General features: G+C 43.2%; 1 protein-coding gene across 1 annotated transcript in view; it reads left to right on the forward strand.

The window, feature by feature from the left end:
- si:dkey-11f4.7 (piezo-type mechanosensitive ion channel component 2) overlaps window positions 1–24,060 on the forward strand; it is a 278,704-nt gene that overhangs the window by 188,075 nt on the left and 66,569 nt on the right. The window contains exons 33-35 of the mRNA XM_060932701.1: window positions 17,799–17,911; window positions 18,002–18,119; window positions 18,392–18,463. Of these exons, the coding sequence (XP_060788684.1) occupies window positions 17,799–17,911; window positions 18,002–18,119; window positions 18,392–18,463 (303 nt within the window). The remainder of the gene's footprint in view (window positions 1–17,798; window positions 17,912–18,001; window positions 18,120–18,391; window positions 18,464–24,060) is intronic.

Consider the following 24,060-nt stretch of genomic DNA (forward strand, 5'->3'; position numbering starts at 1 on the left):
TTCATTTTTCATAGAACATTTTTCTTTGAACTGTCCTTCTTTTTTCTTGAACTTTTTCTTCTTTGAATTCTTTTTGGCTTCTTAATGTGAGAAATGGGCATGTGGCTGTCCTGCCAGTAGTTTAAATCTGGGTTGAAACTGAGTTAGTGCCATTCTCATGCTGACATGTAGGTGTTCATTGGTGAGCCTAGATCGGTACTTGTTTTTGATGATGTTCATAGTTGAAAAAGCTGACTCACAGCTGTAAGTCGATCCAAACATTGTCAGGGTGTGCAGTGCTACTTTGATAAGACCAGGGAACACACCCTCAGGAACAGTCTGCAACCAGAAAGTAGCAGGGTCAGTTGTCTCAAAATGCTCTCTTAATGCAGCATTTCCTTGCAGATCAATGAGTTCAAGCTGCAGAGATCCTGCATGTGCCCACTTGAATGCCTGAGTTGCCTCCTTTGAAAATAATCTGACCTCTCTGATGAGGAAGGGATTTTGAATGAGCAGGAGGAGCTGCTGCCCAAGGTGGAAGTTGTTGAATCTGTCATTGAAATTTCTGGCCAGCTTGTCAATGAAAGCAACATAGGGAGACACATCTCTCTCAGCCTGACACTGTCCCTGCAGTGTTGGGAAATGCTCCAACTCTCCATCAAGATCCTGTTTGAAAAGGTCCAGCTTTCTCTGGAAGGATCAAACTGCTGACATCATATCTGCAACCGAATTTTTTTGGCCCTGTAGTTTCAAATTGAGCTCATTAAGATGTGATGTGATGTCAACTAAAAATGCAACCATCTCCATCTTGCGGTCATCTTTCAGGAAGAGTGAAAACTGGGCTGCTCTCTGACTGCTGAGTTGCTCCAAAAAAGCAGCTATTTCCTTTCGAACAGACCAGAAACGCCCCAATGCATTCCCTTTACTCAGCCACCTCACATTGTTGTGCAGCAGCAGGTCATTTGCCTTTGCCTCAACATCTACCAGGAATTCTCTCAGGAGGCGATGCTGAAGGGATGAGGATGCCCTAAGAAAGTTGATCAGTTTCATCACTGTGTTCATTATTTCAGCAAATTGTTCTGACAGTGTGGCACACAACACAGTTTGGTGGATGAGACAGTGGTAAGCAATAAGATCTGGGTTGTCTTCTTTCATCCGGGGTACTGCCCCCTTTTCTTTTCCCACCATGGAGGGGGCACCATCTGTGGTGACAGAGACAACCTGCTTCATGTCTATGCCCCTCTTTCTCAGCATCTCTTTTATTGCTGGATATATGTCCTCTCCCCTTGTGTGTGTTTCAAGTGGTGTTACACCAAGCAGGTCCTCACATATCTGCTTTGTATCGTTATGAAAAAATCTCACATACACCAAAAGCTGGGCATTGTCTGTAACATCTGTTGATTCATCAATGGCTAAAGATATGCATGGTGTAGACTGAACAGCTGCATCAAGCTGTGCCAGAACATCCTCTGCTAATATTTCTGACTTTTTGGTTGCTGTTGTAGTAGACAAAGGAACTTGTTTCACTTTCTCACACATCTCATCTTTTTGTTTTCCATCAAACAGTGTCTCTGCAGCAGCGTTCAAAACCTCCTTCACCATAGGACCATCACTGAATGTTTTTTTTTTTATGTTGCACTAAAATCCATGCTATTTTTAAAGCGCACTCATTTGCACGTTGTTGAGCTGTGAATGTGTGTGTGATGAGTCGGGCTGATCTAGCATACTGCGCTTGCAGTTCGGTAATTTTCTGTGCCCTCAGCTGGGACTCCGCGGGATAAGTTTGCTCAAAGGAGCTGTGTTTCGTCTGCTTCACATTCCCGCTTTTAATCAATGCCAGAGCATATGAGGCAGACAGGCTTGGAACTGCCGACCGGGAGTATGAACATATATTTTGCTGTCCATTCGTCTTTAAAACAACGGTTTTCAGTGTCTACCTTTCTCTTTTTCGAGCAAGCCATGTTTCGGCGGTGTCTACTTTGCTTTCTTCCTGCTGTGTCGCGAATGTCAGTGTTTAAGTTTGTGCTGTTTGTGTGATTTTGGAGTTGCTAGGAATAAAGTAGGTGTGGTTTGTGGGTGCAATGAATTCTGGGGATCTAATCTAGACTGAGCACGGAGAATTTGCATGTGGCCACTATATTCTAGTATGATGCGATGTGGCTCTGTGGCCAGCAACAAACAGACGTTTCCAAGCTGTGTCCTTGACTACCAGTGCTACATTGCCGTATTAACTAAAGTAGCAGCGCCTGCTGTAAATAACCACAGCCGTTCAAAACCGCTCCATGAAAATGACACTACTTATTTTGGCATTGGTCACGGGTCTGGACAGAACCATCTCCCGGTCCGGATCCAGACCGGAGTCCGCTAATCCGTGATGCCCGGTCTAGAGCCATCTTCTAAGTGTGTCTTTCAACTGTCTATATGAGGCCATCCTGCACAGGAGCAATGTAATGAGAACTCCAGCCAGAAATAGAGCATCAGGATGGATCAGGCAGGTCTGAAGAGCAGGAGAGGCCAGCATCACTGGTATCTCAGGATTAATGTGTAACTCAGTAGAGAAAGACAGACGGGTGGGGATGAGAGCGTGAACACAGGTTGTTAGGTATGCTTGCTGTCACCTAATGGTTAAGAATAGTGTCCATTGTGTGTTGAGTGCAAGTAGGGACTCCGGCAAGACTAATTATAACAGCCTAATTAAAAGGGAGAGCCAGAAGGTAACACAGACATCAGGGAGCCCTTGGACATAAAACAGACAGCCACTCAACTGTCAACAAATCTGAGTAAACATGTGAGAGTGGAGAGCTGACAGCATCCATACAACTCAGTTTACCAAAACATTCTATGCCCAAGAACCCCCAGATCTAGTCCTTAACCTAATAAAAAGCTATTAATAAAAAAGGTTTGACTAAACAGGTATGTTTTCAGCCTAGTCTTAAACATAGACTGTGTCCGAGTCCCAAACACTACTTGGAAGGCTGCTCCATAACTGTGGGACTTTGTAAGAAAAGGCTCTGTCTCCTGATGTAGCCTTCACAATTTGACATACTAACAGATAGCCTGCACCCTTTAATCTAAGTAGACATGGTGGGTCATAAAAGACCAGAGGTTCACTCAGATACTGTCGTGTGAGACCATTCAGTGCTTTATAGTTCAGTAGTAGTGTTGTATAATCAATGCAAAATTTGATTGGGAGCCAATGCAATGTGGATAAGATAGGGGTGATGTGGTCATATCTTCGAGTTCTAGTAAGTACTCTTGCTGCTGCATTTTGGAGTAACTGGAGCTCGTTTATGCACCTATTGGAACATCCAGATAGTAAGGCATTACAATAATCCAACCTAGAGGTAACAAAGACATTAACTAGTTTTTCTGCATCATGTAGTGACATTATATTTCTTAGCAATATTTCTGAGATGAAAGAAAGCTATCCTGGTAATGTTAGTGACATGGGTTTCAAATGAAAGACTAGAGTCAATGATCACCCCAAGGTCTTTTACTACTGCACATGATGAAACCAAAAGACCATTCACAGTTACTATGTAATCAGAAAACTTGCTTCTAGCTGCATGTGGTTCTAGTACAAGTACTTCTGTCTTGTCAGAGTTAAGTAGAAGGAAGTTAATAACCATCCAGTGTCTTATGTCGGGGTGGCACAGTGGTGTAGTGGTTAGCACTGTCACCTCACAGCAAGAAGGTTCTGGGTTCAAGCCCAGTGGCCAACGGGGGCCTTTCCCTGTGGAGTTTGCATGTTCTTCCCATGTCTGTGTGGGTTTCCTCTGGGTGCTCTGGTTTCCCCCATTGAGATGATTGGTTCATCTCAATACTTTGTTATATACCCTTTGTTGGCAATGACAGAGGTCAAACGTTTTCTGTAAGTCTTCACAAGGTTTTCACACACTGTTGCTGGTATTTTGGCCCATTCCTCCATGCAGATCTCCTCTAGAGCAGTGATGTTTTGGGGTTGTCACTGGGCAACAAAGACTTTCAACTCCCTCCAAAGATTTTCTATGGGGTTGAGATCTGGAGACTGGCTAGGCCACTCCAGGACCTTGAAATGCTTCTTATGAAGCCACTCCTTCATTGCCCGGGCAGTGTGTTTGGGATCATTGTTATGCTGAAAGACCCAGCCATGTTTCATCTTCAATGCCCTTGCTGATGGAAGGAGGTTTCCCTCAAAATCTCACGATACATAGCCCCATTCATTCTTTCCTTTACACGGATCAGTCGTCCTGGTCCCTTTGCAGAAAAACAGCCCCAAAGCATGATGTTTCCACCCCCATGCTTCACAGTAGGTATGGTGTTCTTTGGATGCAACTCAGCATTCTTTCTCCTCCAAACATGACAAGTTGAGTTTTTACCAAAAAGTTCTATTTTGGTTTCATCTGACCATATGGCATTCTCCCAATCCTCTTCTGGATCATCCAAATGCTCTCTAGCAAACTTCAAATGGGCCTGGACATGTACTGGCTTAAGCAGCGGGACACGTCTGGCACTGCAGGATTTGAGTCTCTGGCGGCGTAGTGTGTTACTGATGGTAGCCTTTGTTACTTTGGTCCCAGCTCTCTGCAGGTCATTCACTAGGTCCCCCGTGTGGTTCTGGGATTTTTGCTCACCGTTCTTGTGATTATTTTGACCCCACAGGGTGAGATCTTGCATGGAGCCCCAGATCGAGGGAGATTATCAGTGGTCTTGTATGTCTTCCATTTTCTAATAATTGCTCCCACAGTTGATTTCTTCACACCAAGCTGCTTACCTATTGCAGATTCAGTCTTCCCAGCCTGGTGCAGGTCTACAATTTTGTTTCTGGTGTCCTTTGACAGCTCTTTGGTCTTGGCTATAGTGGAATTTGGAGTGTGACTGTTTGAGGTTGTGGACAGGTGTATTTTATACTGATAACGAGTTCAAGCAGGTGCCATTAATACAGGTAACAAGTGGAGGACAGAGGAGCCTCTTAAAGAAGTTGTTACAGGTCTGTGAGAGCCAGAAATCTTGCTTGTTTGTAGGTGACCAAATACTTATTTTACCGAGGAACTTACCAGTTAATTAATTAAAAATCCTACAATGTGATTTCCTGGATTCTTTCCCCCATTCTGTCTCTCATAGTTGAAGTGTACCTATGATGAAAATTACAGGCCTCTCTCATCTTTTTAAGTGGGAGAACTTGCACAATTGGTGGCTGACTAAATACTTTTTTGCCCCACTGTAGGTGTGAATGGGAGTGTGAATGGTTGTTTGTCTCTATGTGTCAGCCCTGCGATGACCTGGTGACTTGTCCAGGGTGTACCCCTCCTCTCGCCCATGGTCAGCTGTGATAGGATCCAACTTGCCTGCGACCCTGTAGGACAGGATAAGCGGCTACAGATAACGGATGGATGGATGAATGTCTCTCATCTGTTGACTTTGGACTTGATAAAATATAGTGGACCAACACCAGCAGATGACATGGCATCCCATCTCATCACAGCCTGTGGAAACTTCACACTAGACTTCAACCACCTTGGATTCTGTGCCTCTCCACTCTTCCTCCAGATTCTAGGACCTTGGTTTCCAAATGAAATGCAAAATTTACTTTCATCTGAAAAGAGGTCTTTGGATCACTGAGCAACAGTCTAGTTCTTTCTCTCCTTTGCCCAAGTAAGATGCTTCTGACATTGTCTCTGGTTCAGGAGTGGCTTGATATTAGGAATGCGACAGTTGTAGATCCTTTCCTGAAGATGTCTGTGTGTGGTAGCTCTTGATGCACTGACACCAGCGTCAGTCCACTCCTTGTGAAGGTCTCCCAAGTTCTTGAATTGACCTTTATTGACATTCCTCTCAAGGCTGCAGTCATCCCTGTTGCTTGTGCACCTTTTCCAGCCAGTTTTTCCAGCAATGACCTTCTGTGGCTTACCCTCCTTTTGGAGGGTGTCGATGATCATCTTCTGGGCAACTGTCAAGTCAGCAGTCTTCCCCATGATTGTGGTTGTGTGTACTGAACTAGACTGAGAGATACAGGGTATGTATACCACTTGAATAGTAATTTACTCAAACTCGAAATGAAACATTCTAATAAACTGAGATACATTTTTTTGCACTGTAGGCTATAATTATCAAAATTAAAATATAAAAATGCTTGAAACATTTACATGTAATGAGTCAATAATATATTAACATTTCACTTTCTTAAATAGCTGATGCAAAATATTGAACTTTTTCATGATGATCTAATTTTTTTAGATGCACTAGCACAATACATTAGGTGGTCAAATGTATGTGGATACCCATATGTGGACCTTCCCAAAACTGTTCTCATAAATTATGAAGCACACAATTGTATAGGGTCACTTTGTATGCTGTAGCATTACAATTTCCCTTCACTGGAACTAAGGGACACAAACCTGTTCCAGCATGACCATGCCCCTGTGCAGAAAGTGAGACCCATGAAGACATGGTTTGCCAAGGTTGGTGTTGAAGAACTCAAGTGGCTTGCCCAAAGTCCTGACCTCAGCCCCATTTAACACCTTTCCGTTGGATGAATTGGAATGCTGACTCTGCCCCAGGCCTCCTTCTTCTGATACCTGTGCCCAACCTCATTAATATTCATGTGGCTGAATTGGCAAATCCCCACAGCCATGTTTCAGAGGAGTGAATGTTATTATCCCCTTTGGACACAAGGAACAATGCTATGGAACTTCATGTGTACAATTGTACACATTATGTCCAAAGGAGTTATAACAACAAAGGGAGGAATAAATCTGGAATGGGATGTTCAAAAGACATATACAGTGGTGCTTGAAAGTTTGTGAACCCTTTAGAATTTTCTATATTTCTGCATAAATACGACCTAAAACATCATCAGATTTTCACACAAGTCCTAAAAGTAGATAAAGAGAACACAGTTAAACAAATGAGATAAAAATATTATACTTGGTCATTTATTTATTGAGGGAAATGATCCAATATTACATATCTGTGAGTGGCAAAAGTATGTGAACCTCAAGGATAAGCAGTTAATTTGAATGTGGAATTAGAGTCAGGTGTTTTCAATCAATGGGATGACAATCAGGTGTGAGTGGGCACCCTGTTTTATTTAAAGAACAGGGATCTATCAAAGTCTGATCTTCACAACACATGTTTGTGGAAGTGTATCATGGCATGAACAAAGGAGATTTCTGAGGACCTCAGAAACCACGTTGTTGATGCTCATCAGGCTGGAAAAGGTTACAAAACCATCTCTAAAGAGTTTGGACTCCACCAATCCACAGTCAGACAGATTGTGTACAAATGGAGGAAATTCAAGACCATTGTTACCCTCCCCAGGAGTGGTCGACCAACAAAGATCACTCCAAGAGCAAGGCGTGTAATAGTCGGTGAGGTCACAAAGGGCCCCAGGGTAACTTCTAAGCAACTGAAGGACTTCCTCACATTGGCTAATGTTAATGTTCATGTGTCCACCATCCGGAGAACACTGAACAACAATGGTGTGTATGGCAGGGTTGCAAGGAGAAAGCCACTGCTCTCCAAAAAGAGCATTGCTGCTCATCTGCAGTTTTCTAAAGATCACGTGGACAAGCCAGAAGGCTATTGGAAAAATGTTTTGTGGACAGATGAGACCGAAATAGAACTTTTTGATTTAAATGAGAAGCGTTATGTTTGGAGAAAGGAAAACGCTGCATTCCAGCATAAGAACCTTATCTCATCTGTGAAACATGGTGGTGGTAGTATCATGGTTTGGGCCTGTTTTGCTGCATCTGGGCCAGGACGGCTTGCCATCACTGATGGAACAATGAATTCTGAATTATACCACCAAATTCTAAAGGAAAATGTCAGGACATCTGTCCATGAACTGAATCTCAAGAGAAGATGGGTCATGCAGCAAGACAACAACCCTAAGCACACAAGTCGTTCTACCAAAGAAAGGTTAAAGAAGAATAAAGTTAATGTTTTGGAATGGCCAAGTCAAAGTCCTGACCTTAATCCAATGGAAATGTTGTGGAAGGACCTGAAGTGAGTAGTTCATGTGAGGAAACCCACCAACATCCCAGAGTTGAAGCTGTTCTGTATGGAGGAATGGGCTAAAATTCCTCCAAGCCGGTGTGCAGGACTGATCAACAGTTACCGGAAACGTTTAGTTGCAATTATTGCTGCACAAGGGGGGTCACACCAGATACTGAAAGCAAAGGTTCACATACTTTTGCCACTCACAGATATGTAATATTGGATCATTTTCCTCAATAAATAAATTACCAAGTATACTATTTTTGTCTCATTTGTTTAACTGGGTTCTCTTTATCTACTTTTAGGACTTGTGTGAAAATCTGATGATGTTTTAGGTCATATTTATGGAGAAATATAGAAAATTCTAAAGGGTTCACAAACTTTCAAGCACCACTGTATGGGTGGTCCACAAACCATTACACCCACAAACTTTTGGCCATGTAGTGTATGTGGGGGTCACTGTCATATGAGAGCATACAGGAAAATTCCACTAGTACAAAAGGAACCCCTTCTGGCAATCCTCTGTTTCATTGTAGAAACACATTAACATGCATAACCTTCCATTTTCTAGAGGAAAGTGATCAGACAGAATGGTGGAAACCATGGACCACTCACCCCTCTGGTGAGTAGATATTTTTGGTTTTCTCAGAAACCTTTTATCATATCAACTTTTCAGGTATTAGTCAATTTGGACCCTACATCATGTTGTGCATACATTATCAGTGCAATGAAATGTTTAGTCACATCTGCTCATAATTTATACTATTATTAAATAAATAATGATCCTGTATTACCACTATGAAATAGCACTAATCAAAACTTGCAGTGACAAATGTTAAACAAATCAAAACTTATATTTTAAATTCTTAACAGTACCCCTGATGATGCTATACACATAATTTAATATCTAAGACCATTTATTTAGGGAACCACTTAGGATGCTCTTATTTAAGGGGACATATAGTGAAAAGCTCACCTTTTTAGTGCTTGCGCACATACTTCCAGGTATCTGGATTGCTTACCAACCCACAAAACATGAAATAAGACAACCCAGTCAGTTTCTTTCGGCCTGCCTCTTACAGAAAATATGCTTCAACAAGCCATTCAGATTTGGCTCCCCTTTCTATGTCACAAGGGGAGCTCATTAGAATTAGGGCTGAGAGCTGTATTTTCAAATAAATATTCATAAGGAGCATGCTACCTGAATGGCTGGCTGAAAAGGGGGTGGGGTGAGTAGTGGCTCATTATTATTTAAAGAAACAGGCACTCAAATAGGCCATTTTGAAGAGGGCTGTTTAGACAGGGTGAGAAGCGAGCTGCAGTGCTTTTTTTTCCTTGTGATATTTTGACCAAAGCACATCACAGATATTTCAGTAAGACCTCAGGGAACTAGGTCAACATGTGGAAAAGGGGTATAACATGTCACCTAAAAGTTCTCAAATAGAAGTACTTATTTGGGGACATTTTTAATTTTGAGTCAAAATTACTTGCTTTAAGTAAAAAAACAACAACAACCCGTATCTAAATATATTTTGATTCAAAAATTAATTCATGCATGGACAGTAACTTCACTATTTGTATAATAAAGTATATATTTAAATTTTTAATTACAGAATTGTGTAAATATAGAAAATTAAAGTAAAAACTTTTAATATTCTATTTTTAGTCATTATATGAAATATTTAATCTGCAGAAATGATATGAGGAGACATTTCTGAGTTAATGAACAAAACCAGCAGATAGAGGCAAATGTTGTATTTGCAAGTATACAGTAGCAAGAAGCAGAACAATTGTATGATAAACTCCTTTATATATTTTTGTATCTTAATAAAAGCAAGACTCATTGTACGATACCTTGTCATACAGTTCACAGAAACATAAACAAAGCACAAAAAGGATTGTAAGAGAGATTTTTTTTTTTTACAAATAGTGCTTTAACACAAGCTAGATTTTAAGTTGTTATGTAGGGAACCAGTCACAGAGGCAAACAAGCTGCTTAAAGGTGCTGACTGCAAAGTTGAATTCTGGGCAAAATGTTCTATTTCTATTGCTGTTGGAGTTTTGAGATGTTTTGCTGCTGTACACACCGTGTCCTATGTGTAAATGTTTTGCTGAAATAAAGTGTCCCGCATTTTACGATTTCAGAGATTGCCAAAGCAAGTGAGCAACAATATCACATGACAACCATGGAGCATGTTTGACCCCTGCTTTTAACCAAAACAAGTCTACATGGGTAAACATGGTGGACTCCACTCTCCCACCAGCTAAAAGCCAGCAGTAAAGAAAAGGAAAACCTGCCTAGGTCAGTGCAACTGCAAAATAGAGCAAGGTTAGATGACATGGCATTTTTATAGACAGATAACTAAATCATTCTAGGTAGCTATCTTAGCCTGAGAATGCATGGGCTCAGCTCCTCGGTAGCGAGTATGTAATTATACACCAAATGTTTTGATCTTACAGAGAAAGAAACGATAACATAAAAGCAGTAACAGAGAAAAGATATGTTACTCTCTTGTTTCACAGATCTAGTTCAATTCAGTGCTTTGCTAAGATGCAAACATCTGTGGCCCACGAAGAGTTAACCATAAAGCACACACCCCTCCCCTTGACTTGGCGGAGTCCTGTCTTGCCAGTAAACAGTGAAACCCTCCAGTGTGAAGGCACAGTCAGGTATGCAGGGCTCCAGTCATGTCTCTGTAAATGCCAAAACACAGAAGTTCTGATGTCCTTTTGGTGTTTAATCCATGCACACAACTCATCCAGTTTGTTGTCCAAAGACTGAACATTAGCGAGCAGGATACTGGGCAGAGGAGGCTTGTTTTTTCTCTGTTGTGAGCAGCAAAGAACTCTGGCACACTTCCCTCTCTTTGTTTCCATCTGGCGTCACACAAGAAAACAAAAGACCCAGGGGAATGCAGCATCTGCGATATCAAAAGTTGGTTTAAAATCCAAACTAGCTGATGGTTGCACCTCCAAGAGAGTTTGTCAGTCATACTGAATGCATGAAAGTGCTGTATGTGCAAAAAGAGGCAATAAGGAAAAGTAAATAAACACAAATTTGCCGAGATGTCTCAGAGCTCTTATTGGTGCAGCCATCTTACAGCGCAATCGGAAGTAATTTGTGAATGTCAACCACAAATTACATACCTGCTACTCAAAACTCTCCGAGCTCAATGCAGAGTCACAATCTTTTCCGCATGTCGCCATCTTGGTGTGACGCGGGTCCATAGTTATGCTAATTAGTTAAAGCTCCTCATGTTCAGCTATTTCCACAGGGCTATACTGTTTACCTCAAGATGTAGGAAAATGGTCCCAAAATGAAGAAAAGTGACCCTCAGCACATCCAAATGATCACATCCCGTACACATGATATTGTTCTTGTGAGACATAGAGAAATGCCATACACAGTAAAAAAAATTTTTAATTTCAGATGAGTTCACTATCAGCACCTTTAAGCATGTTTTGATAACTACATTTGCAAACAAAAATGTGACTGTGTCAGGGTGCAGGCACTCTCGTATGCAGGTGCAGGGGAGAGCAGGTGCGTCGCAAACTGGAAACCAAATCCAAATCAGCAAACTGAAGATGTAGTCAGGGTTGGGCAAGGGTTGGTCGATGTGCAAACAGTATTTCAGAGGTCAGAGAATACAAATTCAAATTAAAAAGGGAAGCAGGGTCAAAGTCACTGGAAGTCAGGAATAATAAACAAGGCTTGGTACGATCAGGCACAAGGACACAGAACGATACTTTGCAACTAGAGTGAGTGTTTGCTGAGCTTATATACAGGGGTGATTACTGGGATAATGGAAAACAGGTGCACTTTGTAGTATTCGGGAGATGAGGGGTGTTGTGACGCTTGGGAAATGTAGTCTGGGACGGCCATGTTTGGAGGTGGCTCTGAACTCAGGTTTTTGGCACCATTACTGGCATATACAGTACATGAGACACATACATGAGACCATGAGGACAGGCTTCAGGAGGATTGTGAGGCTGGGCATGTGCTATCTTCTTGTCAACCTTGCATGTAATAGCATGAACAAAACATTCAAGTGACAAGATAGGAGTGGACTCTGGATTGTGGCTAGAAATAGTGTGGATTCTGGAGAGGGCATTGGCCTTAGAGTTTCTGGAGCCTGGATTATATGAAATAGTGAACTGGAAACGGGTGAAGAAGAGTGCCCACCTTGCCTGATGGGGATTCAGCCATTTTGCTGTTTTCAGGTACTCAAGCTTTTTATGGACTGTGAGGATTATGAACGGCTTGAGGGAGCCAATGTCTCCACTCTTTGAGGGCTCGTTTGATGGCTAGAAGTTCCCGGTTCCCAATGTCATAGTTTTGCTCGGCTGGGGTGAGGGCTGTTTTTTTATTTTTTGAGAAAAAGGCCATGGGGTGTAACTTGAGTTTTTCCCCAAAGCACTGTGATAATACCCCTCCCATTCAGGTTTCTGAGGCATTGACTTCCACTGTGAAGGGTTTGGTCAGATCTGGGTGCCTGAGAATAGAGGCCAACGTGAAGGTTGCCTTAAGCTGCTTCAAGGCCTCTTTGGTGGCTTGGTTCCATTGGAGACATTTTGGACTGTTTTTAAGCAGGGTGGTGAGAGATGATGCAATTGGGTTGAAACCTCTGATGAAGAAATGACAGAAATTGGCTAACACCAGGAAGCATTGCAGTTCTTTCACTGTAGTGGGGGTGGGGCAGGAGATGACTGCAGAGACCTTACTGGTGTCCATGCTTACACCCTCCACACTGATGATGTAACCAAGGAATGAGATCTGGGTGATGTGAAATTCACATTTCTCCACTTTGATATGTAGGTCATTCTCTAGGAGCTGGGTTAGCACTGATCTGACATGCTCATGGTGGGTGGTTCCATCTGGGGAGTAAATCAGGATATCATCTATGTAAGCTATCACATAACATCCCAGCATGTCTCTGAGGACATCATTAATAAGGCATTGAAAGACACTGGGAGCTCAAGAAAATCCATATGGCATTACACAGTATTCAAAGTGCTCTGACATCATGCTAAAAGCAGTCTTCCATTCATCTCTCTCACGAATTCTTCCGAAATTATATGCTCTTCTAAGATCTAATTTGGTGAACACTTGAGCTGTCCTTAACTGTTCTAGAGCAGAGCGTACCAGGGGAATCAGATATGGATACTTTACCATTATCTGATTTTGACTTCTGTAGTTGATGCATGGGCAAAGCCCCCCCTTTCTTTTCCACAAAAATGAAGCTTGCTAAGGCTGGGGATGTAGATGATCAGATGTACCCCTGTGGTAGCACTTCCTGCACATATTCCTCCATGGCAGCTTGTTCAGTGATGGATAATGGAGATATGAAATTGCAAGGAGGGGTCATGCCTGGGAGAAGATCGATGGCACATTCATAGGGTCAATGAGGGGGCAGGCCATTGGTCCTTCCTTTACTGAATACCTCCTTAAGTTCATGATAACAAGTGGGAATCTGTGCGATACCTCCGGGTGAGGGACTCTGTATGGACATGGATGCTAAGGTGACTTGTGGGAGTTGTAAACAGTTCTGAAAGCATGAGGATGACCATTGTAAAAGTTCTCTGTGTTACCAGGAGATGAAGGAGTCATGGAGCTGAAGCCAAGGAAAACCTAAAACTATAGCATGCTGTGCTGTGCAGGTGACAAACAAGGTCATGTGTTCTATGTGAAGGGCTCCAACCTGGATTTTAAGTGGTAAGGTGGGGATTGTGATGAGCTGTTCATCAATGGGACCGCTGTCAATGGCTTTGAGGTATACAGGTCATTGGAGCTCCTCCATGGGCAGGTTATACCTCTCGACAACCTTGAGGTTGACAAAATTGTCTTCTGCCCCTGAGTCTATGAGGGCAGAGAGAACATGGGTCATGTCTGGGAGCTTTAACAGTACTTGAATCTTTAGTGAGCGTAGTGTGGAAGTGGGTTCAGGACTCAATGGGCTGGAGGGACTGGATTCTTTACTGGGGAGACCCTGCCTTCAGGGGATAGTTGGACAGACTGTGCACTTAGCTAGAAGATGGCCTTGTTCACTACAGTAGAAGCACAACCCCTCACAGTGCCTCCTTTCTCTCTGAGTGTTGCACTTGATTATGGGAGATCTCCATTGGAGTTGGGGACTATGGTGGTTGTGGAAGGGCTGGAGAGTGCTGTAATGAGGGTCTGTTATGAAGCAGATTATCCAGTCAGATAGCCAAGTCAATGAGGGAGTCAAGAGTGAGTTGCTCATTGCAGCATGCCAGCTCTGTGAGAACCTCTGGGCATAATCTCTGTTTAAAAACTGTGGGAGCAATTATTAGAAAATGGAAGACATACAAGACCACTGATAATCTCCCTCGATCTGGGGCTCCACGCAAGATCTCACCCTGTGGGGTCAAAATGATCACAAGAACGGTGAGCAAAAATCCCAGAACCACACGGGGGACCTAGTGAATGACCTGCAGAGAGCTGGGACCAAAGTAACAAAGGCTATCATCAGTAACACACTACGCCGCCAGGGACTCAAATCCTGCAGTGCCAGACATGTCCCCCTGCTTAAGCCAGTACATGTCCAGGCCCATCTGAAGTTTGCTAGAGAGCATTTGGATGATCCAGAAGAGGATTGGGAGAATGCCATATGGTCAGATGAAACCAAAATAGAACTTTTTGGTAAAAACTCAACTTGTCGTGTTTGGAGGAGAAAGCATGCTGAGTTGTATCCAAAGAACAGCATACCTACTGTGAAGCATGGGGGTGGAAACATCATGCTTTGGGGCTGTTTTTCTGCAAAGGGACCAGGACGACTGATCCGTGTAAAGGAAAGAATGAATGGGGCCCATGTATTGTGATATTTTGAAGGAAAACCTCCTTCCATCAGCAAGGGCATTGAAGATGAAACATGGCTGGGTCTTTCAGCATGACAATGATCCCAAACACACCGCCCGGGCAATGAAGGAGTGGCTTTATAAGAAGCATTTCAAGGTCTTGGAGTGGCCTAGCCAGTCTCCAGATCTCAACCCCATAGAAAATCTTGCCCAGCGACAGCCCCAAAACATCACTGCTCTAGAGGAGATCTGCATGGAGGAATGGGCCAAAATACCAGCAACAGTGTGTGAAAACCTTGTGAAGACTTACAGAAAATGTTTGACCCTCTGTCATTGCCAACAAAGGGTATATGACAAAGTATTGAGATGAACTTTTGTTATTGACCAAATACTTATTTTCCACCATAATTTGCAAATAAATTCTTTAAAAATCAGACAATGTGATTTTCTGGATATTTTTTTCTCATTTTGTCTCTCATAGTTGAGGTATACTTATGATGAAAATTACAGGCCTCTCTCATCTTTTTAAGTGGGAGAACTTGCACAATTGGTGACTGACTAAATACTTTTTTGCCCCACTGTATGTATGTATGTATGTATGTATGTATGTATGTATGTAAGGACAGGTTGATGGTCAATTTCACTGATACAGTGATAATAAACGGTTCATTCATTCAAAAGAAAACCCTTGCACTCAGAAACCTCCCCGGAGTACTTCTCTGGTCAAGGCACCATCGTGGCTGCACTAGCGGAGGACGAGGGGTGTGTCAGGAGGGCCTGTGAGACAATAGCTGTTAATTGTGACATTCTGGTTTTTAATTCAATTAACATATGTTGATGTTCTCCCAACAATTGTCCCTGAGCAGTGAGAACAGTCTGCTTCACCTCCTCTACTGCATTCATAATGGCAAAGTATCCTGTCAGGGTGCAGGCACTTTTGTATGCAGGTGCAAGGGAGAGCAGGTGTGTCGCAAACTTGAAAAAAAATTCAAATCGGCAAACTGAAGATATAGTCAGGGTCAGGAAAGGGTCGGTCGATGTGCAAACAGTATTTCAGAGGTCAGACGAGAATATAAAGTCAAATTAACAACAGAAAGCAGGGTCAAAGTCACTGGAAGTCAGGAATAATAAACAAGGCTTGGCATGATCAGGTATGAGGACACAGAATGATACTTCGCAACTAGATTGAGTGTTTGCTGAGCTTATATATAGAGGGGTGATTACTGAGATAATGGAAAACAGGTGCACTTCCTAGTATTCGGGAGATGATGGGTGCTGTGGTTCTTGGGAAATGTAGTCCGGAGTGGCCATGTGTGGAGGCAGCGCCGAACTCAGGTTTTCGGCGCTATTACTGACAGACTGTACCAGCATATTTTTGAGAGGTGGGAAGAACCAGGAAGAAACCCATGTGGACATGGGTAGAACTAGGGTTGCCACCTGTGTCTGACAAAAATCCTGGACATTTCGACCATCCAATCAACCTTTTTGCTTGTAAGCAACGGCGCCCTTCGCACATCTAACCCAAGACAAAAATCGCCCTTCTACGCTGAAATTGCATTGCTCTAATTAGTAAAAATGACGCTTTTGCTAGTTATTTGTTTAGTTAATTGATTTACATAATATAGCAGGTCTTCATTATTTTGGTTTATTTCCAACAGTTTTTGGTTGTGGACACCTGGGGGCAGTAGTGGGCACAGGTAAACGGGGAATACATAATTAAGTTCTGTTTATTTGCTTATGTGGAATAAAAATAAATAAACTAATTTTTCATTGTATCTAAGAATACCTGAATGTAACAATGTAAGGTGTAGTGTCAAACAGCTTACCTGATTGCTTAGAGTGTGGTGTGTGCTTTGCTTGTGCTTGCCTGTGCCTCTGCTGCTTGCTGCTCTTGGCTAAACAAATACATAGGAGGACATGTAACTGATATAACTGGGCACATACAGGAGTAGGCAGATAAGACTATTTGGATTTCATTTAATTCACCAAAACCTTACCTAATCTTCCATTTATATTTGGTGTTTTTCTGTGCTGCTGCTATGAGTCCTGGCTGATTTTCAATGAATGTCTTGAGGACAACTGAAAGTTTAGCCTGACTTGAAGCTCAGCCTTCACCACTGCAACAGAGAGTCTGTTTCTTTTATCAGTCCAAGCATCCTCCATTGCCCCTTTTCCACCAAAGCAGTTCCAGGGCTGGTTCAGGGCCAGTGCTTAGTTTGGAACCGGGTTTTCTGTTTCCACTGACAAAGAACTGGCTCTGGGGCCAGAAAAACCGGCTCCAGGCTAGCACCAACTCTCTGCTGGGCCAGAGGAAAGAACCGCTTACGTCGGGGGGGGGGGGGGGGGGGGCGGAGTTGTTAAGACCAACAACAATAACAAGACCGAGAAAGATCGCCATTTTTAAGCGACGAGAAGCAGCAGCTGTACAAATGCGAAGTCATCCATTATTATTATTATTGTTGTTGTTGCTGCTGCTTCTTCCGTGTTGTTTTTGCTTCGATATTCGCGCCAAGGTTTATGCAAACGTAGCGCCGTAACTGACGTATACAGCGAAGTAAGTGACGTATACAGCGATGTAATGACGTATTCAGCGATGTAATGACGTGCCTCCGCTTAGCACGGCAAGCTACGGAAAAGCAACCTGGTTCTCAGCTGGCTCGCAAGTTGAAATACACATTTTGCCCATCATGTACAAAAAACCGGGACATTCAGTGTCCCGGATTTTTTTTTTTTTTTCCGGGACAGACCATGAAAATCCGGGACAGGTGGCAACACTAGGTAGAACATGTAAAACTGTATAGACAGTAACCTGATTTTAGGATTGATTCTGGGACCCTGGAGCTGTGACTTGGCAATGCTACCTGCTATGTCACTACACTGCACTAATTTTGCCTATGTTGGATATATACTGTAAAGCATGTCACTGGTATAACTAAAGGTTACAACTAAATGTTAAACTACATTTAACTAGAGTAAATACTTCAAGGATATAAAGAATGTGTATTCATATGTGTGTTATTATGTAGTCTGGGACTCCTGTGGGTATCACCTCTTTGAAAGTGACAGTGAGGATGAGGACGGTGAAGTGGATACCAAGACAGATGAAGAATCTGTGCCAAAAAAGAAATCTGCCCTCCAGGTTAGAAATATTAAGATGAAACAGAATAGAAACACCACCCACAAATGTGTTTAACCCAGAGATTTCCCTCATTTTGCCTTCTATTCACAGCTGGCTTATGAGGCTTGGGTAGCAGGGTCCAAGGCTGCTCTTAAGTCCCATAAAAGGGAGGAGGTTCAGATGAAGAGAGAAGAGAAGAGAGCAAAGAGGGAACTGTGCAAAGAACAGGGTACAGTTTCACAAACACACCAACATACAATTTTCACTTTTTTTTAATGATTTTTATATTTATCATAAATCATCTGCTTATGGCCATGAGTGATGAGTTTCTTTAAGTTGCAACTAGAAAATTAACTGTTTTTAAAAAGTTGTTGAAAGGTTGTAGGTTTCATCATTGCATTATGAATTATTGGGTTTTACCCAAATGGTATTAAGAGCCAGTAGTATGCAGCAACCTTAACCTGAAATAAAACTGTGAACATGCATTGTGTATATTTACAGGCACAGAAAGCTTTGAGTCAAGTGGGGATGAGTTGGAAGACTCATGTCCTGAGCCAGAGAAGGGAAAGAAAGGTATTACTGGCTTCTGGTTATCAAGACTTTCTATGAAATGAAACATTGCCTTCATGCAAAACATTATCTTGATGCAACTTTTGCAGATTTTACACTATTTGCATGTTTTCCTTGTGCTGCATCATGTTTCAATCACAAATTCTGAGTCATTTAGAGAACTGAATTTAAATGTGTTTGAAAGCAATAAAGAATAAATTGTTTTGACAACCCCATTTTCAGAAAAGTTGGGATATTTTCCAAAATGCAATAAAACAAAAAGATGTGATTTGCTAATTCATGTGAACCTTTATTTAATTGATAAAAATACAAAGAAAATATGTTTAATATTTTTACTGACCAACTTAATTGTATTTTGTACATATAAATGAAGTTAGAATTTGATGCCTGCAACACACTCAAAAAAATTGGAACAGAGGCAAAATAAGATGGAATAGTTCATAGGATATTGAAATAACACTATTTTGGAAGATTCCACAATAAGCAGGTTAATTGCTATCATGATTGGGTATAAAAGGAGCATGATCCAAAGGCTCAGACTTTGCAAGCAAAGATGGGTTGTGGCTCACTCCTTTGTGCCAAAATTCATGAGAGACTTGTTAGTCAATTCAAAAGGAAAATTTTTAATGCAAGATTTTAGGTCTTTAACATCTACAGTATATAATATTGTGAAAAGACTCAAGGAATTTGGAGACATTTCAGTGCATAAAGACAAGGTTGGAATGTGCATGACCTTCGAGCCCTCAGGTGGCACTGCTTGAGAAACCGTCATGCTAATGTGACAAATATAGCCTCATGGGCTCAGGAGTACTTCAGAAAACCTTTGTCACTTAACACAGTCCACTGTTGTATCCAGAAATGCAACCTGAAACTGTATTATGCAAGGAGGAAGCCATTCATTCATCGATTCTATGCAGAAACAATGTTGATTTCTCTGGGCCCAAACTCATCTCAGATGGACCAAAAGAAAATGAAAACGTGTGCTGTGGTCAGATGAGCCCACATTTCAGCTTGTTTTCAGGAAAACCAGACAATGAGTTCTCTGTGCCAAAAGTGAACATGACCATCCAGTTTGTTATCAGAGAAAGCCAGCATCTGTGATGGTATGGGGGCATCAGTGCCCATGGCATTGGTGAGTTGCATGTGTGTAAAGATACCATTGATCTATTGGGGCATGTACTGAGATTTTAGAGAGACATTCCTCAAGGCAACGTCTCTTCCCGGGAAGTCCAATGCCAGCAGGACAATGCCAGGCCTCCTTCTGCATGGGCTATAACAGGGTGGCTTCATAGACAGAGCGCGTGGGCTTGACTGGCCTGCTGCCAGTCCAGATCTGTCTCCTGTTGAGAAATGTATGCCACATCATGTAGAGGACAATCAGATAACGGCAACCACAGACCGTAACTGAAGTCTTGTCTCAAGCAAGAATGGACAAAAATTCCAATTGCAAAGCTTCAACAATTAGTATTCTCAGTTCCCAAAGGTCATGTAATACAGTGGTAATAATGCCTCTGTCCCAATTTTTTTTGAGCATGTTGCAAGCATCAAATTCTAATTTTGTTTATAAGTATGTGGCAGCAGGGGTGTAGTTGAGCATCGGCTGTGAATGGTAAGGAGGCAGGTTGAACCAGCAGGTAACGTGATGGGATGTACCTGTGTCTAGTTACTGGCTGTCTATTAACCTGTGTCTCCGTGTGTCTTTCAGACAGTCAGGAAGGAGAGAGAGAGATCTGTGACACCCCATTGTGTGTAGTGTGTTTATGTGTCATTATAAATCACTGAAAAGTGTCAAAATAAAAAGAAAACACCTGTTCTGGAGTCTGCTTCCAATTCCTCTGTTCCCCCAAAGTCAGAGAAGTGTTATCCTGGAACTGAAACCCAGGACCCAGGAACAAACACCGCCATGGGGTCCAAACCAGTCAGAGAGCTCCTCCAAATGCTCACCGATGACCTCCCATGCCAGCAGCACACCTTTGTCACACTGTCCATGGATCAGGGCCAGCATTTCCAGGTTCTGCTCGAAGCACAGGCAGAGGACTGGCTGGTGGTTCGGAGATAGATCCAGTCTGTGGGTGCTCCAGCGGTTGTTCCTGTGGCCAATGTGCCTGTTCAGCTGGTTAAGATGGGGCCACAGGACGACCCTGGTGCCTTCCTTGAGCTGTTAGAGTGCGTCGCGGAGGCGAGCTCATGGCCAACCTCACAGTGGATGGATCACCTACTGCTGCTCCTGTTGGGGGAAGCCCAACAGGCTCAACATGCTCCTGGCCACCAACATGTTGGAGTACCCCCACCTGAAGTGAGCCATCCTACAGTGGGTTGGCCACGGTCAAGAACAGTGCCAGTGCTTCCGCTCACTGGCTTATGGTGAAGTGGGCTGGCCGTTCGCCCAACAGCTCTGGGATGCCTGCTGACAGTGGCTGCTGGCTGGCAAGTGCGATGTTGAACCCATCATTGAGCAAGTGACACTGGAGCAGTTCGTTGCCCAGCTGTTGAGCGAGACATCAGTATGGATCCTGTGTCACTGAATGACGTCACTGGAAGAGGCAGGCCGGCTGGCCAAAGATCATCTGACAGTGTCTCCAGAAGCAGGCTCTGTTACAACTTCCTCTCTTTCTCTCCTTCTCCCTCTCCTCACCCCTCCCCTACCCCAGCCCCGTGGAAACGGGGGCCAATTCCCTGAAACATGCTCCCCACACTCATGTCTGTCTTCGTGTTTCTACTTTCCCTTCTCCTTCTGTGTCTGTGCCACCATTGACCCCCTTTCTCTCTCCACAGCTGGACGCATCCACGCCCACCAGAACAGAGAGTGAGCCCAGGCAGGTCTGTAGGCATGGAGGGAGGGCAGGGAATCTGTGCTTCTGTAAGGAGGCAGGGCTACTGATTCGCATCCCTGATGCACCTCAGGCTTCCCCTGATTGAGCAGGGGCATATAGGATAGTTGTGAGTATTCAAGGGGTACACATCAGGCTTTGGTGGATTCGGGGTGTAATCAGAGTTCCATACATCAAAGCCTGACTCAATGCGGGGTACTGGGGAATGCATGTTTGGTGAAGGTGACGTGTGCGCACGATGATGTACAATATCTGCTAATGCCCGTCACTATCCACTTCCGAGGAGAAAAACAGCATAGAGGTGGCGGTTAGTCCAAGCCTCACTCACTTCTTATCCTTTGAATCAGCAGCTAGTCACTCACTCACTCACTGCTGATCCTTTGAACCAATTGACCAGGGTTTAAAACATTAATGAAGCAAATAGTAGTGGGTGGGTTGTGCAGTTGCACGAAATGGGGGAATCCTGCTGCAACATTAGCTGGGGAGGCAGTCCCAGGGCCATCCATGACAGCACCATGTCATGATGACATGGAGAGTGGGGAGAGCCCTCCTCCCTCTCTGGGGACTCCTGTAGGGGATGTCCTATTGGAGCAGACATGTGACGAGTCTCTGAGACACGCTTTAGTCCAAGTGAATGAAACTGATGGCCAAATCCTCCAGCCTAACATTATACTTTCCTTCCCCTACTTTTGTATTATTAAGGATAGGCTGTATGGATTGACACAGGACACTCAAACTAAAGATCTCTGGGTGATATTATTCGTAAACATTGTATTAGTTTCCACTGTTATGCTGATGACACACAGTTGTATGTCTCTGCAAAACCTGATGAGAGACACCAGCTTAATAGAACTGAGGAATGTGTTAAGGACATTAGACACTGGATGCTTATTAATTTCCTTCTGCTTAACTCTGACAAGACTGAAGTACTTGTACTAGGACCACATACAGCTAGAAGTAAGTTTTCTGATTACACAGTAACTGGATGGCCTTTCTGTTTCTTCACGTGCAGCAGTAAAAGACCTCGGAGTGATTATTGACCCCAGTCTTTCATTCGAAACTCACATTGATAACATCACCCAGATAGCTTTCTTTCATCTCAGAAATATTGCAAAGATAAGAAATTTAATGTCATTGCATGATGCAGAAAAACTAGTCCATGCTTTCGTTACCTCCAGGTTGGATTATTGTAATGCCTTACTGTCTGGATGTTCCAATAAGTGCATAAACAAGCTCCAGTTAGTTCAAAATGCAGCAGCAAGAGTCCTTACTAGAACTAGAAAATATGACCACATCACGCCTGTCTTATCCACACTGCATTGGCTCCCAATCAAATTTCGTATTGATTATAAAATACTACTATTGACCTTTAAAGCACTAAATGGTCTCGCACCACAGTACCTGAGTGAACTTCTCGTCCTCTATGACCCGCCACACCTACTTAGATCAAAAGGTGCAGGCTATCTGCTGGTACCTCGTATAGTGAAGGCTACATCAGGGGGCAGAGCCTTTTCTTACAAAGCCCCACTGTTATGGAACAGCCTTCCAAGTAATGTTCGGGAATCAGACACAGTCTCAGCATTTAAGTCTAGGCTGAAAACATATCTGTTTAGTCAAGCCTTTTGTTAATGGTGTTTATGAGGTAAAGGAGTAGATCTGGAGGGTCCTCAGACATAGAGTGTTTTGGTAAACTGGGATGTATGGATACTGTCAGTCCCCACTCGCTTGCTCACTCGAGTTTGTTGACGGTGTAGTGGCTGGCTGCTTTATGTCCCGGGGCTCCCTCATGCCTGTGTTACCTTCTGGCTCTCTCATTTTAGTTATGCTGTCATAGTTAGTTGCCGGAGTCCCTGCTTGTACTCGGTGCAATATGTATACTGTTTCTACTTATTCAGGTGACATTGGGCATACCTAACCACCTGTGTTTTCTTTCCCCCCCCCCCCAAATCTGTCCCTCTGAGTTACATGGAGTCAACAGGAAATCTTTTGGTGGAGAGGGTGGAGACCTCGACTGGCTATCGTAGCCTGCAGGGAATCGGCTGTCAGACATTCTGTCGCATGTCCCAGACCCGGTGAAATGTAACTGAATTGTCTTGGCCAGCCCTAAGGGTCCCATCTGCATCTCATCATTGCTGAGGAGTGTGCTCCCATCACCCAATCAAGCATCCAGCCAGAGCAGGTCATGATATATTTTACCATATTAACATGCCATTGTTGTGTGTTATGCCTGATGTAAAGACTCTCGTCTCTGCGAGCCTACCACACAGATTTAATACTTGTCATTTTTAGGGCATACCTAACAACGTGTTTTCTTTCTCTCTCTCTTCCCCCCCCCCATCTGTCCCTCTGAGTTACATGTTGATCCTGGGATTGAGATGCTGGCCTCTTCTGCCCCTCGGACCTGCTTGATCCATCCTGGTGCCCTGTGTCTGGTCGGAGTTTTATCGCACCGCTCCTGTGAAGGACGGCCCCATGAGGACAGTTGAGGGTTATACCTGTTAAAACTGTTAATATTATAGTCAGGCTGTCTGTTGTTGCCCAAATGAGGATGGGTTCCCTTTTGAGTCTGGTTCCTCTCGAGGTTTCTTCCTCATGTCGTCTGAGGGAGTTTTTCCTTGCCACCGTCACCACAGGCTTGCTCATTGGGGATAGATTAGGGATAAAATTAGCTCATGTTTTAAGTCATTCAAATTCTGTAAAGCTGCTTTGCGACAATGTTTATTGTTAAAAGCGCTATACAAATAAACTTGATTTGATTAAAGAAGTGAT

The sequence above is a fragment of the Neoarius graeffei genome, chromosome 10 (assembly GCF_027579695.1).
Source record: "Neoarius graeffei isolate fNeoGra1 chromosome 10, fNeoGra1.pri, whole genome shotgun sequence".
Lineage (NCBI taxonomy): Eukaryota > Metazoa > Chordata > Actinopteri > Siluriformes > Ariidae > Neoarius > Neoarius graeffei.